Source organism: Narcine bancroftii, chromosome 2 (genome assembly GCF_036971445.1).
Source record: "Narcine bancroftii isolate sNarBan1 chromosome 2, sNarBan1.hap1, whole genome shotgun sequence".
Taxonomy (NCBI): Eukaryota; Metazoa; Chordata; class Chondrichthyes; order Torpediniformes; family Narcinidae; genus Narcine; species Narcine bancroftii.
The window spans coordinates 369,552,498-369,570,060 of NC_091470.1; the positions used below are offsets into that span (position 1 = coordinate 369,552,498).

At 46.6% G+C, this 17,563-nt stretch overlaps 1 protein-coding gene across 3 annotated transcripts in view; it reads left to right on the forward strand.

Moving 5' to 3' along the window:
• ss18 (SS18 subunit of BAF chromatin remodeling complex) overlaps positions 1-17,563 on the forward strand; it is an 81,587-nt gene that overhangs the window by 21,900 nt on the left and 42,124 nt on the right. For all 3 annotated transcript variants that reach the window (XM_069922584.1, XM_069922582.1, XM_069922583.1), the window contains one exon: positions 11,833-11,917. In XM_069922584.1, coding sequence (XP_069778685.1) covers positions 11,833-11,917 — 85 coding nt within the window. The remainder of the gene's footprint in view (positions 1-11,832; positions 11,918-17,563) is intronic.

A 17,563-nucleotide genomic window follows, 5' to 3' on the forward strand; every position in this document is an offset into this window, starting at 1 on the left:
TCTCTCTCGCACACACACACACGCTGAACTCAGAACTCCCAACCCGCCTTCAAAATGAACTTTTCAACAAGCTGCCATGTTGCGCCCTCAACTGCTACTGTAGAACTGACTTCTCTCCCTCTCCCTCTCTCTGAAGAATCCTGTTTGTTTTTTTATTTCTCTCTCTGCTCATAGAAGCCAAATAACCTCTCCCAAGGCTCCAAACCCAATCTTTGAAAGATCTTATCAGCACTTGAGCCTGGACTCTGTTCTATTTGCACCTGCTTTTGAAGTTCTTTCCATAGTTGTTCCATTGTCTCTACAACATCACTGGGAGCCTCAACGTCTGGTTTCAGCAAAGCTCTTGCATTTTAAATGAGGTCTTTTGTAAAGTGTTACATGTTTGAAGTGACCTACACTATACCCCCCCCCCAATCTAGCTATTTTAAAGACATTTATTCATAACCCTATTAATATAACCTGGAACAGAGCGATCTGCTCTGTGTGATGGACTTTGTGTAGTGGCAGGCTGGAGGGGCCAGCTCAGGTATTCCCCATGTAGGGAAGGGGAGTAAGGGAGCCAGTGTGGCCAGGTGTGTGTACGTTCAAAGGAGCCAATAGCAAGGTGTGCGCTTACCTGTGGGCGGGCTAACTTTGACTGACATGGAGAGGTGACTTTCGACCTGCCTGGTCCAATGACCGTCCAGGAGCGAGCATGTGACTTATCCATTGTTTGGAGGAGTTTGGATAATCCTCCGACAGGGGGACAGAAGGTTTTTTTTATTGGTAGATTATATGCAGGTTGGCACAACGTCGAGAGCCGAAGGTCGTGCTCTAATGTTCTAGAAAAATAAATATTGACACTTGTAGTTTGTTCAAACAAAAGTGATATTTCAAGTTCTTTTTCTTTGAATATTTTATTTAAAATTTTAAACCCACAATACATTCAATTAATGATGAATTATGCATATAAAACAACACATGTGGTACATATCTAATCCTTCCCTCCCTCCCTCTCAAATATCCCTAAGAAAGAAAAGAGATTATCAATGGAAATACAAAATCAAATCAAATGAATCCAAGAACCACCACTAGGATGAGGAATTGAGAGCTTACCTTTTCAAACCAACATGTTGTAAATGTGGACTCCATATGTTCAAAAAAGAATGACATTTATCGCGTAAATTATAAGTTATTGTTTAAATTCATTATCGTTTGACTGTATATGTACAACCTGATGAAACATTAGTTCTCTGGACCACCGTGCACACGTAATAATTAAAACTATACATAACAATATCATTTAAATATTGTGATCATGAGGGCACAGGGGGTGGTAGTGTTGGAGGAGGTATCCGGATTCGCGGACACTCGATGTCTCCGAAGGGACTCTCTTGTACTTGTCTTTCTCTCTTTGATGTGAGTACCGGACGGGAGGCACCTTTACAGGGGAAAGCAAATTTGGTATATGCCACAAAAGTGCTGGAGAAAGTCAGCAGGACACGCAACATCCGTGGGAAGTCGAAAGCAGTTGATGTTTGGGGCCTGGGCCCTTTGTCAGCAATGCAGAACACCTGATTTAAAAAGGCGATGTGGGGGGTGGGGAGGAGAAGAGGCTAACAGGTGGGAGGGAAGGGGGTGGGGAGGAGAAGAGGCTAACAGGTGGGAGGGAAGGGGGTGGGGAGGAGAAGAGGCTAACAGGTGGGAGGGAAGGGGGTGGGGAAGGGAGGGGAGCTGGAGGAAAGGAGACGATGGCATTGGGAAAGAGAGAGACTGGCGGGAGAAGGGTTAATGGAAATTAGAGGTTGAGGTAAATGCTGTTTGGTTGCAGCTGAGATGGAATATGAAGAGTTGATCTCAACTTGGCTGTACACGAGGCCGTAGGCAAATGTGTCCGAGTGGCAGTGGTGTGTGGAATTAAAGTGGCTGGCCACTCAGAAGTTCTTGCCGTCGCAGCAGACAACATTCAACGGCACGATCTCCCTCAGCTCTTCCGCCGCTACTTGGGTGCTGCCTCGCGCACCCACGATGAGCTCGTCAACTTTATCCTTGTTGGCTGCTAATTTCCACCCTGACCTTCAGTTCACTGGATCCATCCGTGATAACTCTCTTCCTCTTTCTCAATCTCTGTGGCCCACGCAGAGGGAAGTGGTGGGAGGCCAAGTGTAAGGAGAATGTCTCCAGCTTGAAAAAGCAACCAGACTGTTGAGGAAGCTTAGTGATTTTGGTTGGATCCCTTCATCAGAATTTCCAGGCGTGTGGGTGAAGACTGGCAAATTTCTGCAGGTGGACCGTGGAGAGCATTCTGACTGATGTCATCACTGGTACGGAGGTGCCAATGCACAGGACAGGAAGAGGCTATAGAGAGTTGTGAATTCGGCCAGCACCATCAGCCATCACTCCATCGAGGACAAATACAAGATGGCTCAATAAAGCCATCTTTCTCCTTAAGGATGCCCACCACCCAGGCCATGCCCTCTTCCCACTGCTACCATCAGGAAGGAGGTACAGGAGCTTGAAGATACTCTCTCAATGTTACAAAAGTAGCTTCTTCCCCTCTGCCATCAGATTTCTGAAGGGACAATGAATGTTTCGACACCACATCACATTTTTCTTTTTTGCATAAATTATTTATTTTTAAATATTGTATTTATTGACTGTAATCAATAGCAATTTTGCACCTTGAATATTGCTACTGCAAATTTTATGACACGTGTTCATAACAATACACCTGATTTTTGGTTCACTGAGGATAAAAATGAGGAAGTCCAGTTGTAACAATATAAAAATGTTAGTTTGGCTGCACTTGGAGTTCTGTGTACAGTTCCAGTCACCCCACTACCAGAAAGAAGTGGAGGCTTTGGACAGGGTACCGAAGAGGTTGACCAGGATGTTGGATGGATTAGAGGGCACGAGTTGTGGGGAAAGGTTGGACAAACTTGGTTTCTTTTCTCTGGAGCGTCGGAGGCTGAGGGGACACCTGATGGAGGCTTATAAAAGTTTCAGAGACTTTGCTAGGGTGGACAAAATTTTTTGCCACAGGGTAAATCGTTGTATCCTGAGGGATGTGGGTTTAAGATGGGGGGAGTTTAAAGCAGATGAGCGGGGCGAGTGTTTTATATAGAGTGGTGGGTGGCTGGAATGGGCTGTCAGGGGTAGTGGTGGGGTTGAACAAAAAATTTGGCAGATACTGATTGTAGTTTGCACAAAATCCCTGGAGAAACTCAGCAGGTTAAACAGTGCACTTTTCAGACCAGTGGTTCTTCACCTTTTCCTTTCCACTCACATTCCACTTGAAGTAATCCCTATGCCATCGGTGCTCTGTGATTAGTAAGGGATTACTAAAGGTAGGATGTGGGTGGGAAGGGAAGGTTGAGAATCATTGCTCTAGACCCAATTGTCACTGCTGTGGTGCGCTGTTAGACAGAATCAGACACACACAAGGTAAAGACTGTACAACAGGCTTTAATCCACAAAGACTTCCACAGAGCCAGGCTGGCTGTAGCTGCAGCAACTCAGTGTAAGGCCTCGAGAGGCCGGCGCAGGCTTGTATGTCGGAGGGTGATTGACACCCGACCGGGTGGAGCTTGATCCATTCAGGCTGACTGATTGGCAGCGGCCAGGTGTTGTCCTGTCCCATTACACTCCTGCAGGTACAGAGTTTGCCCCCTGCAGTAGGCCGGTGGTGGACCACCACAATCATCCTGTGAGAAACAGAAGTACCTTCACAGAATTTGCTCGAGACAAAAATTGAGAACAAAGAACTTTTATTATACTATTACAACAATGCAAAGTTGGGTGCTTCCCCTTACCCTGGGAATACACACAGATACTGAGGCTGAGCCAACTTTTATACATTTCATTTCAGTACAGAGATACCTTCCCCCTAACATTCTTCTGCCTCCTGGATTGGTTTAGCATTAGGTAATTCTGCCCACGTGGATTCTAACTTCTTATCAGTTTATGTGCCTTCCTGCAAACTTGTTAGCCAGGAAATATCATGTCTTTGTTCTTTACCCATTAATCAATCCCCAAGACTTGCTAAAGCTATCTACTTACTATCCTGTTTTGAAGATCCTTATTTTATTATACTTTTATAACCCTTCCTAACCCTTCCTCCCATTCCAGCATCCCTTCACCTTAAGTTAACCCATAATACTTCATCCTTAATTAGCACTTTGCTTGACTCCTCACATTCCAGTATCCCTTACAATCCACCCTTTTTCTTTAGCTACGCTTAGTAAATCCCCATTCGGTAGTGTTCCGTTAAGCTTGGTCCCTTTCCCAGCGAGTGAGTAAACGAACTGCGGCCTCAGCATCATCAGACAGAATTTGGGAAACATACATCATTTGGGTTGTAGTGACCTGCCGAAGGCAGGGGAGCACCATAATGGCCAGAATAGCGAGTCCAGCTGCTATAAGGGCTGTGGGTATCAGACTCCAGTTACCAATAAAAAGTCTAGTCCATCCCACACCGGACCGAGGTTGCCAAGTCTGAACCTGGGCATGGGAAGCTTTTCGAACTCCTGAAGAAGTGTCTTTAACCGCCTGACTGTTGTGAGCATTGTCATTAACCAGTCTTTCACAAACGCTGCCTTCAGCAGCCAACGAGGAATCGAGAGCCAGGCGGTTTTGTTGAACTGTGGCTCGTATCTGTCGTCTTTCTTCAGCCCCTAAATTCAGGGCCATTGCTATCTGTTCGGTGATGATCTCCAAGGCTGGAGTCTGATTAAACGATTTAAATGCCAAGCAGATTTAGTATTCTGGAGCAAACATAACAAGTCAATGAAGGACAATTAAAACAGTGGTTTTCAAATTTTTTCTTTCCACCCACATCCCACCTTATGCAATCCCTTACTAATCACAGAGCACAGATGGCATAGGGATTACTTAAAGTGGGTGGGAAGGAAAGGGTTGAGAACCACTGTTTTAGAGCAAAGTAAAAGATCTCTTCAGCAAAGTTTTGGGCCTGAAACCTTCATCAAGGTATGAACAAAAAAAAAGAGACTGGTACCTGAATAAAATGGTGGAGAGGGGCAGAGGTCTACAGGCAGGAGGTATCAGTGGATATGGGTGGGAGGGCAGAAGAGAAAAATGCTGAGGTGATGGTACATGAGGATGGGGGAGGGAGAACGGGGAGTGGGCAATGGAAACCGGAGAAGTCGATGTTAATGTCATCCAGTTGGCGAGTGCCCAGACGGAAGATGAGGTATTAATAAAAACATGACGCTGGAGAAACTCAGCAGCTCAAACCATGTCCTTTGTGTAGCAAGGATAAAGATACAGAACCAACGTTTTGGGCTTGAGGTGGTGTTTCTCCAGTTTGTGGGTGGCCTTGCGTTGAAGCCATGCACAAACGTGTCAGTGTGGGAATGGAGTGGTGGTGAAAGTAGATATAATGGGTAGCATTTAAGAGCATAGCACATAACGCAACGAGGAACTCTGGTCAGGTAACAGACAGTCAACGTTTTGGGTCGAAACCCCTCATCAGGACTGGGAATTATAGGGCAGAAGCCCAAATTTTACAAAGGGCGGCAGGAGGAAGGAGTGCAAGCTCTCAGGTGATAGGCCAGAAGGAGAAAGTAGTTGGCGAAAGAAATGGGAGTCATGTAAGCAGCTTGGTGATAGGACAAAGAGGTAAAAGGGCTGAGGAGGTTGCCCTCTGATCAGAGTGTTTGAGGTTTGCCAACAGACACGTGGCTAGGAAGGGAATGGAGGAATCTGTGGAAACAGCAGAGTTTTAGTTTAAATTTAAACATCAGTGCGGTACCAGGCCATTTCGGCCCACGAGTCTGTGCCACCCAGTTAACCTTCCTCTCCGGTACATTTTGGACAGTTGGAGGAAACCTACACTCCCAGGGGAAAACCCATGCAAACACAGGGAGAATATACAAATTCCTTACACAGAGCGCGGGATTCGAACTTCCGTCCAATCCTGATTACTCGTGCTGTGAAGGCATTGGATTAGCTGCTGCACCAACTGTGCCGCCCTTCGTGGTCAGCACAGACATTTTGGGTTGAGGGCCTCTTGTGTTGAACAAATGGTGCTGCAGACTGGCCCACTCCAGGCTGCAGGAGTACCTGCTGAGGCCTACTCAAAGGGGCTGTGGTGAATGACCACAGTCCAGAATGCTTCCGTCACTGGACATTTAGGGGTTGAGAATGAGGGGAAAACCCCTCAAACAACAGTGGGAGGGGGTTACAACAAGGGGCTACAGTGGCAGCAGTGGTGTGGATCTCCTGTTGGCCTGCCATTTCAATTCCCCATCCCATTCCCTTGCTGACATGTCTCATGCACTGCCAGACTGAGACCACCTGTAAATGGGAGAAACAATTCATCTTCTATCTGGGCTCCCTCCAATTGGATGGCATTAACACCTACATCAGGTTTCTGTTAAACACCCCTCCCCCACCCCCGCCGTCTTTCGCCCATCACCTTTCCCCCAGTTCACGTTCTCTCTCTTGGACACACGCGCTCTCTCTTCTCTCTCTCTCCCCTTTTCCCTTTGATCTTTTCATGGAGACAAAATCAATTCTCACTTTTCCTCTTATCACATCCAACACCTTTTGTCTTGACTCCCACTCCCATTCTTCCCCCTTTCTCTCTCTGGTCTCTAGTCCTTTCAGATGCCTCCCTGTTTTTTTGACGAAGGGCTCAGACCTGAAGCATCGGTTATGATTCTTTACCTCCTATGGATGTTTCAAGACTAGATGAGATCCTCCAGCATTTCGGTGTGTTTTTATTACAATCACTGCATCTGCAGACTTTGGTGTTTCACATGAATGTAATAACAGTCAACCAGTTTACCTATCTCGGCTGCACCATTTCATCAGATGCAAGGATCGACAATGAGATAGACAACAGACTCGCCAAGGCAAATTGCGCCTTTGGAAGACTACACAGAAGAGTCTGGAAAAACAACCAACTGAAAAACCTCACAAAGATAAGCGTATACAGAGCCGTTGTCATACCCACACTCCTGTTCGGCTCCGAATCATGGGTCCTCTACCGGCATCACCTACGGCTCCTAGAACGCTTCCACCAGCGTTGTCTCCGCTCCATCCTCAACATCCATTGGAGCGCTTTCATCCCTAACGTCGAAGTACTCGAGATGGCAGAGGTTGACAGCATCGAGTCCACGCTGCTGAAGATCCAGCTGCGCTGGGTGGGTCACGTCTCCAGAATGGAGGACCATCGCCTTCCCAAGATCGTGTTATATGGCGAGCTCTCCACTGGCCACCGTGACAGAGGTGCACCAAAGAAAAGGTACAAGGACTGCCTAAAGAAATCTCTTGGTGCCTGCCCCATTGACCACCGCCAGTGGGCTGATATCGCCTCAAACCGTGCATCTTGGCGCCTCACAATTTGGCGGGCAGCAACCTCCTTTGAAGAAGACCGCAGAGCCCACCTCACTGACAAAAGGCAAAGGAGGAAAAACCCAACACCCAACCCCAACCAACCAATTTTCCCCTGCAGCCGCTGCAACCGTGTCTGCCTGTCCCGCATCGGACTGGTCAGCCACAAACAAGCCTGCAGCTGACGTGGACTTTTACCCCCTCCATAAATCTTCGTCCGCGAAGCCAAGCCAAAGAAGTATAACATACAGTGATAGAAACGTATAGATATGAAATTAAGGGAGGGGGGAGACTTTGAATGGTTCTCCTGTTGTCAGTAATTTATTGCGATGTTACGCCATAGACCAGCTGCAATAGAAATTCACCAAGATCATGGTATCTTAACAATTTTTATTAATAATATAATACCTTAAATCTAAACTTAACCCTAACTATACACAAATTTATATATGTGTGTGTATGGATTACCCAAACCATTACAGCTTGGGCACAAATCTGAAAAGTCAAATTCAAAGTTGAGCCTTAGAAAACTTGTGTTGAAACTTTTGTTCCGAAGTAATTATGGAGTAGATGAAGCACCCAGTCTTCAGACTTCTCAAAACTTACGAAATCTTGTTGAGTTGTTTTCTGAGAAATGTTCCTTCCTACAAATGATTCCCTTTTTTGCGAAGGGCTCACAAAGCTTGTGACTTCAGGCAAGGGTCAGATGAAGTAGCCACCAAAATGGTCATACTCCAGATGCAAGAGGGATCTTGCTTGCTTTATGGGTCTGTCAAAAGAGACCATAACAATGGCAACGGCATCTCTGCTCTCTCTCTCCTGACAAAGAGAAGCAACCAAAGTGACCACCTTCCTTTAAAGTCACTTTAATTCTGTCTTTCTCGATGACTTTGGTTGAATACTAAAATGCTGTTTTCTCTCCCCCCCCCCCCCCAAAGTGTCTTTAATGACATGACTTAGTTTCAATTTCCCAAAAGCACGAGTCAACAACCAGATGGCCCCTTCGGTTCAAATAGATGTCCTTCTTAACAACCATTCATTGTTTCAGTGTGTCAATGGAACAATAAACAAGCTGTTTTATTGCTTTGAAGTAACAGACTGGCTATGTCCAGAATCTTATCTGTGTGTATTTCCCTGTTGCAGACCCAAAGAATGACTCTCTAAAATATATAAATATATATATTTGAAGATTTTTTTTAAAGAGCAGAAGTCTATAACCGTGAATAAAGTCTATTTTTTTGGTATAAATTAATGGTGTTAGTCTGATCAGGATGTGGTGAAAATCCAAAGCAAGTAACCAAACGACGCTGCGGCAAATCCGTGTGTACTTTATGTAGCAAAGACGAAGATGCATTGTAGCGGTTTGAACCATGCTAAACAACGAACCAGCTCACGGAGCTTTGTGTCAGCAGTAGCAGGAAGCCCTGAAGTACCAGACTTGCTACCAATCGTCAGAGATTACGTCATTTCCGGGCCAAGCGTCGCGAAGACCGTCAGGAGCAAGGGTGTTTTTAAAAACGCATCATAGTTGATTAAGGCCGTTGGTCTTAACTGCAGTGACTGGTGAGTTTAGTTCGCCACTAAACATCTGTAGTGGTGACCCCAACGGGCCCTTTCGGCGATTTGGACTCAAAATGACAAAAGAAAATGTTCAGAATGCGGTAGCGCTCAAACTCATCCTTTTGTACCTCACAGCCTATGGTCTGGTTTCAGTGGGCAGAGGCCCTGTTCCACGTTTGTAAGATCACAATGGACTCCACCAAATTCCATTACACGGTCGGTTCATTTGGACCAGGTCATGGCAGGAAGGATTGTTGATTTCCTGAGTCAGTCCCCTGAGACTTAATCGGTACGATGCCATTAAGGCACTACTGATTGGCACATTCGGGCTGTCCCGCCACGAGCGAGCAGCAAGGCTGTTACGGATGGTTGGCCTGGGCAACTGAACACCGTCTGCCTTTATGAATGAAATGCTGGCGCTAGCGGATAGCCACAGGTCCTGTCTGCATCTTGAGCAGTTGTTCCTGGAGCAGATGCCTAAGGACATTCTCCTGCTCCTGGCAAATTATGACTTTTTTAAAAAACCTTTATCTATTAAGCAAAATATAAGATACAAATAAAGAATAAAGTAAAAGAAAACAAAATTTTCCCTCTATATGCTTCCTCCCCCTCCCCTTCCCTCCCAATATCTACCCCCGTGAACTGGCAGCCTGCACTCGTATCCTCTGGCACGCAAAACAACATGGTGGAGCCAGCGTGAATTTAGTTGCAGATGTGCTGTCCCACACATCAGTCCATTCAGTTCACACATGGTTTCCCGGTTTAGACTATGCAGCTCACACAGCAGCACAGTGGGGTGGACGAGGACATAGTCACCTACCGTACTGCAGTATCCGGACTTAAGCTGCAGGACTTGAGATTTGGACCTTCAACGGTTAAAATCCTATGGAACTTGTCCACTGGGGTGCAACCCCGACCAATTATTCCTGTTGCTTGGAGACTCCGAGTATTTGATGCGATTCATGGCCTGGCGCGCCCTTCCATTCGAGCCACCCTGCAGCAAGTAGCAGGGAAATTTGTATGGCACGGGCTATGGAAACGGTTGGACACTGGGCCAGAACTTGTGTACAGTGCCAGACCTCAAAAACACAGCGGCATGTAAAAGCACCACTCCAGTCTTTTCCTCTAGTACACAAGCACTTTGACCATGTACATATAGACATTGTGGCACCATTACCACCATCCCGAGCTGCCATGTACCTTCTGACAATGGTCGATCGGTTTATGAGGTGGCCGGAAGCTGCCCCACTTTCCGACACCTCCACCACATCATGCGCCAGAGCATTTGTCACGAACTGGGTGGCTTATTCCAGGTTACCCGTGGACATGACCTCAGATGTGGTGGGGGGGGGGGGCACAATTCACATCAATCTTGTGGACAGGGCTAACCTGGCTACTCGGCACGCAGTTGCATCGCACCACGACGTACCATCCACAATCCAACAGCCTTGTGGAGAGATTCCACCGCCATTTGAATCAGCCCTCATGACGCCCCTCAAAAGGCCCTGATTGGATGGATGAGTTGCCTTGGGTGATGTTGGGCATTTATATGGCACCAAAAGAGGATTTGGCAACGTCTTCTGCTGAGCTGGTTCCAGGGGAGTTCGTGCCTGTGGCAAGAGGATAGATGGATTCATCCACAGCACTCCTCACACGGCTGCATGAGAAAGTCGGCACGTTGACACCTGTTCCTACCTCAAGACATGGTTCAAGGACTGTGTGAGTATGTATTTATACAACGAGGGATGCATCTTCAACGCCCATACGAAGGTCCATTCAGAGTGAAGCAGCACAACGGTATAACGTGTAGTGAACATTTGCAGGCAAGAGACCATCGCAATTGACTGCCTTAAGCCAACACACATGGACTTGCAGCAACTGGTGACAGTTCCATGCCCACCATGGAGAGGTCGTCCACCTAAGCAGGCAGACGGGGTATATGTAATGGGATCATCGCCTTCTAACACCAGTTCTGGGGCGAGCGGCGGGGGGGGAAATCCTGTAGTGGTTAAACCACGCCTTACAACAAACCAGCATGCAGAGGTTTGAGTCTGCAAGGACAGGAATCCCTGAAGTACTGGGTTTGTCCCAAACGTCAGGGATGGCGTCACGAAGGTCGAGCGTCACCAAGGCCGGCGGGAGCGAGGGTGTTTTAAAAATGTACATCAGAGTTTAGTAAAAGGCAGGAGGTCTTACTCAACTAAACTGGCAAGTTTAGTTTGTCGCTAAACGACCACAATATAACCAATGTTTCAGGCTTGAGCCCTTCATCAAGGTGTGGAAAAATATGGCAGACGCCTGAACAAAATGTTGGTGGGAGGAGGAGCACGGTCCCAAAGGCAGGAGGTAATAGGTGGAGAAGGGAGGGAGGGCACAGCAGCAAACAGGGGGAGGGCCCTGTGAATGGAGAGGGAAGGGGATGGAGAGCTGGAGGTATGAAGACAAGGGGAGAGGTAAGGGAGGGAGAATGGAGAGTAGGTTAATGGAAACTGGAGGTCGACGTTAATGTCATCCAGCTGGAGAGCGCCCAGACGGAAAATCAGGTGTTGTTCCTCCAATTTACGGGTGGTCTTGGTGGGATAGTACGTGAGGCCATGTACAGACGTGAGTGGGGCGCAGAATTGAAATGCCTTGTCCTTGATGCAGAGTGAAGGTGCTCAGTGAATCAATCTCCCAGTCTCTCTGATGTAGAGAAGGCCACAAAGGGAGCACCGGGTGTGGTAGATCACTCCTGTGGATACACAAATGAAGTGATGCTTCACTCAAAAGGCCTGTTGGGGCCCCTGAATGGTGGTGAGGGAGGAGGTGTGAGGGCGAGTGGGGCACTTCCTGCGGCCACAGGGGAAGATGAGTGCATGACCTCGTGAGTGTTTTTAATTCATACCCGTTGTCTGCAGACTTTTGTGTTTTCCTAATGTTTTGTGTGTTCTCTTCTAGGTATCAGCAAATGCTGCATAGAAATCTGGTCTACTTGGCAACAATCGCAGATTCCAATCAGAATATGCAGTCACTTTTGCCAGCTGTAAGTGTCCCTATTAAATAAGACAAGGCCCGACAGCGTTTGATTCTAATGTGAGAGGACATTGCATTTTAAACTTTGTGCCTACCTTAATTAAAGGAAACCTTTATTGGCCTTCAATCAATCAAAGTATTGAGTACAGGAGTTGGGATGTTATGGTGAGGTTGTATAAGACATTGGTGAGGCCAAATTTGGAGGATTGTGTGCAGTTTTGGTCGGCAAACTACAGGAATGATATCAATAAGATAGAAAGAGTGTAGAGAAGATTTACTAGGATGTTGCCCAGACAGGGAAAGGTGAAACGGGTCAGGACTTTATTCACTGGAGTCTAGAAGAATGAGGGGAGATTTGATAGAGGGATTTAAAATGATGAGGTGGATGGACAGAGTAAATCCAAACTTTTCCACTGAGAGTCAGTGAGATATAAACCTGAGGACGTGGGTTAAGGGCGAAAGGGGAAAAGTTTAGGGGGAATCTCTTCACCCAGGGATTGGTGGGGGTGTGGATGAGCTGCCAGCTGAGGTGGTGAATGAGGGCTCAATTTTAACATTTAAGAAGAATTTGGACAGGTACATGAATGGGAAGGGTATGGTCCAGATGCAGGTCAGTAGGACCTGAAGGGTTGAACGTGGACTAGAAGGGCCTGTTTCTGTTCTGTGATATTCTATGGCTCTAAAAGTAGGAGACGCGTGACTGCAGGTACATGAATCTCGAGCAATAAGTGAACTGCCGGAGGAATCCATCCATGGAGGGAATTGGACAGTCGTCAACCTGCTTCATGACAGGAGAAAAGGTGGGCAGCATTAAAGAAGGGTCAACAGATGGAGCAGTGAGGGGTGAAGGATGATCGACAGAGGGAGCTGGAGGAGTGAAGTTGGGAGACTGAGGCAGGAAAGAGAGATCAGTGGAAGCAGACAAACAGGTGAGTGTACGAGGAGAGGCTGGAGACACCCGCTGAAGGAAGAGTGCAAGAGAGGGACATTGGCCAGAGGTCAACGGGGAATATCTGGTGATGGAGAGGGTTCTTATGAGAATTATCCCAGGGCCGAGGGGGTTAATGTATAGGCGTGCTTGATATTTCTGGGCCTGTACTCACAGGAGAGTGAGGGATTGTTGGGGGGGCAAGAAATCTCATCTTTAGAACAACGAGGGACTAGTGTGAGTGAGTTTTTTTGTCAGCGTGGATAAGTTGGAAGGAGGGGTCTGGGGTCTGTTTTCATGCTGAATGACTGTGTGACTAATTTTTAAAATGGAAGATTCCAGCATGTTGTCCAGAGACCTGGGGGTGCCTGTGCATGAATCACAAGAGGTTAGTTTGCAGAATCCACAGGTAGTCAAGGAGGCAAATGGAATCACAAGATATAAGAGCAGAGGTAGACAACTTGGCCCATTGGGTCTGCTCCTTTATTACTCAGCCCCACTCCCCGGCCTTCTCGCCTAACCCTTGATGGCCTGACTAATCAAATACCTGTCAATTTCAAGGCATTCGAAATGTCTCTATGAGGTCCCCCCCTCATCCTTCTGTACTCCCAACGAGTACAGTCTAAGATCTGACAAATGTCCCTCGTATACTAACCCTTTCATTCCTGTTATCATTCTAGTAAATCTTCTCTGAGCCCTCTCCAATGCCAGCACATCTTTCCTCAAATAAGGTGCCCAAAACTGTACCCCCTACTCCAAGTGAGGTCTCACCAGAGCCTTATAAAGTCTCAAAATCACATCCCTGCACTTGTACGCTATTTCTCTGGATCTGAATCCCAACATTGCATTCGGCTTCTTCACCACTGACATAGCCTGGAGGTCAACCTTTAGGAGATCCTGCACAACGTCTCCCAAGTTCCCAACTCAGAATTTAGAATTTTCTCCTCGTCTAAATAATAGTCTGCCCATCTATTTCTTCGACCAAACTGTGTGACCGTGCAGTTTTCAACTTTGTATTTCACCTGCCTCCTCTTTGTCCAGTCTCCTAATCTATCCAAGTCTCCCTGCAGCCTCAGCACCACCATATTTTGGTGTCAGCCACAAAGCCGTCTATTCCATTATCCAAATCATTTATATACAACATAAAAAGAAGCGGCCCCTACACTGACCCCTGTGGAACATCACTGGTAACAGGCAACCAACCCAAGTAGGATCCCTTTATTCCCACTCTCTGTTTCCTGCCTATTAACCAATGTTCTATCCTTCCTGTAATTCCATGAGCTCTCATCTTGCTGAGCAGCCTCATATATGGCACCATGTCGAGGGCCTTTTGAAAGTCCAAGTACACAACATCTACTGCTTCTCCTCTGTCTATCCTGTTATCTCCTCAAAAAATTGATAGTATGCTTGTTAAGCATGGTTTTCCTCTCTGGAAACGCCCAATTAACCTACACCCCTGGTACATACTTGTGGGCCAAAATGGCCTGTAATCGTGCAGTATGTCACCCCTGTTCTAGATTCAAGTGAATCTGTGAAATTCTCTGCCCAAGGAAGCAATAGAGGCTGCCTCATTGAATAATAAGGTATTGAAGGTTGTGGGGAACAGGCAGGTAAATGGATCTGAATCCACACCCAGTCAGCTATGGGCTAAACGAATGTACAATGAGCCTAATGGCACACTCCTGTTCTTTTTATTATGCTCTTAAATTCTTCAAAAATGATGAAGATTTTGAAATATTCCTCTCTGGAGGCTGAAGAATGATTTAGGGTTGACTTGGAATTTCAGCTCATTGAGAATAGAACTCCAAGTCGTTGGTTGGCACAGTATGTTGTAAGGGTAGGTCAGGCCTGAAGGTTGTGATTAAGGTCCCATTGACTGCCGTTTACAGCCATGAAGAGTACTTTCAGCTCCTCTCTCCTGTTCCGCCACTCAATGAAATCATAGCTGATCTTTTACCTCCATGTTCCTTTCTTGCATTCATCCTGACACCCTCGATTTTCTCAATGTACAGAAAACCTTCAGGTGTCTTGCCTTGAGAGGACTCTGTGATTCAGCATCCATGCCCCTCTAGGGAAGTGAATTGTGAAGATTCAGTCTCTGGGTGAAGAAACTTCTTCTTGTCTCTCATGTGAACAACTGACCTTTTCTCCTAGACTGTGACCACCCCTCCCCCCAGCCTCGTGCCTGTGTTTAACCTATCAAATCCCTGGGGGGTGGGAGGGGGGGGTGTTTCCAGTGCTTCATTGAGATCATCCATCATTCTAAACTGAAGACAATGTAATTTCTCCCCCCTCCCCCCCAAATGTTCTGGATTCTGGTTTTAAGATCATGACTATGTTTAATGATGTTTTGTCCCCTTGTTTTACCTCCTTGGAAGTTGAGTATAAGACATAGGAGCAGAAATGGGCTATTCAGCCCATCAAGTCTTCCCTGCTATTCAATCCTGCTGCCCCACTGAATTTTTATCTTGAACATCTCAAGTGAATGGTTTATTGCAGCGTGTTCTGAGATGAAATTAAAACTGTGCGTGCTATTCAGGCACGTTAGATCAACAGCAGGTAGAGGAGCAGTAATAAAGAAAGAAATAGAAATTCAAGTTCATTTGTCATCCAATTGTACCAGTACAATTGGACGAAACGGCGTTCTCCAGTCCACGATGCAGAACGTGTGCTAGGACATACAAACAATAAATATATGAAGCTTAAATATTATTTTAAAAAATGAGAATCACAGAGAGGTTCTCAACCTTTTACTTTCCACTCACATCCCACTTTAAGTAATCCCTGTGCCATCAGTGCTCTGTGATTAGTAAGGGGTTGCTTAAGGTGGGGTGTGGGTGGGAAGGGAAGGTTGAGAATCATGGCTCTAGACCCAATTGTTACTTTCCTTTGGAGTTCAGAAACCGTGGACGTAACGAGTCAATTAGTGGTTTTCAAACTTTTTCTTCCCACCCACATCCCACCTTAAGCAATCCCTTACTAATCACAGAGCATCATAGGGATTACTTAAAGTGGGAAGTGAGTAGAAAGAAAACGGCTGAGAACCCCTGATCTATAGGGAACGATGTCAGGGCATGGCAAGAAACATAATCAAAGATGCGACATACCCGAAGCATTGGACTATTCACTCTTCTCCCATCGGGCAGATGCAACAGGAGCCTTCGCTCATGCACCAGTGGGCTCAAGAACTTTGTTTTAAACGTAGCTGTGACGATGTTGAACACTGAATCACGGCACTGAGTGGGACTGCATTCACACAGGGTCAGTGCCCCACCCAAGCGAGGTGTTATTTTTCCCCACCCCCCCCCCCCATAAGGCCACGGCCATTGCTCGCTGTCAGACCCATCCTCCCTCCAGCGTCACCAGCATCTAGCTTGACGCACGCTAACAACTCCTCTCCTGCCCCTGGCCTCGTCACTGGCGCGCTCTAGTCACCTACATTAGAGAGGCGGATGATGTTAACTGCAACCCCTCCCACCCCCAGGCTGAACGAGTTTATGAGCCTTGCATCAGGCCTCCCCACTTTCTAACACGCTAATGCTCCCCTCTAACATTTGTTCTGGCACCAACCCAACACTCACATCGTAAAATCAGTACTTTTTAACAGTTCATTGTCGAATAGTGTTGTTGTCCGTTTTAATTGCACGTTTTATTGCAATATGTACAGGACTATTTTTTAACTTGCGGTCGATGCTGATTGAATCACACAGGCTGGTTTTCTGGGTCAATTACAATAAAGTAAATCATCGTCAATTACTAACCACAGAGCACCTATTACATAGGCTTAAGGTGGTATGTGAGTGGAAAAGGAAAAGGTTGAGAACCCGTGTCCCAGATGATTGAATGAAACTAAATTTCTGCTGCCTGCCCACGACCCATACTCCTCCATCCCCTGCATATCCAAGTCTCTTCTACGCGGCGATAGTACCTGGTTCCTCCACCACCACCTCTGGCAGCTCATTCCACGCAAAAATACTTGCCCTTCGCATCTTCTTTAAATTCTCACCCCTCTCCTCAAACGCTTCTTTTAATAATCAGTGGTTCTCAATCTTTTTCTTTCCACTCACATCCCACTTTATGTAATCCCTCTGCCATCGGTGCTCTGTGATTAGTAAGGGATTGCTTAAGGTGGGATGTGGGTGGGAAGGGAAGGTTGAGAATCACTGCTCTAGACCCAATTGTTACTGAAATATTTGGCTCATTTGCTTTGGAGTTCTGAAACCGTGCACATAACGAGTCAATGAGGTACGATTAAGATGGTGGTTTTCAAACATTTTCTTCCCACCCACATCCCACCTTTAGCAATCCCTTACTAATCACAGAGCACCGATGGCAGAGGAATTGTTTAAGGTGGGATGTGAGTGGAAAGAAAAAGGTTGAGAACCACTGTTGTAGACTGTAGTTAGAGTAGGTTATTAGGTCAGCACAACACTGAGGGCTGAAAGACCAGTACTGTGATGTAGATTTCTATGGTCTGTATTAGCTCTAATATTTATAAAGCCACACAACGTCCAAGAGCACAATTTACAGGGTGTAGAAAAAAAAAATCAATTAGTACCAAGCAAGAGCAGCATGTTGTGGGGTTCGTTCATGAGCCTGATGGCTGTGGGGGGGGCCCATTCAGGAGTCTGATAGCAGCAGGTGGGAAGCCAGGTTCGTGTTCACGAGCTCGGGTATCTTCTGCCTGACAGAAGGAGGGGTGACCGTGGTGGGGCAGGTTCTTCAGCA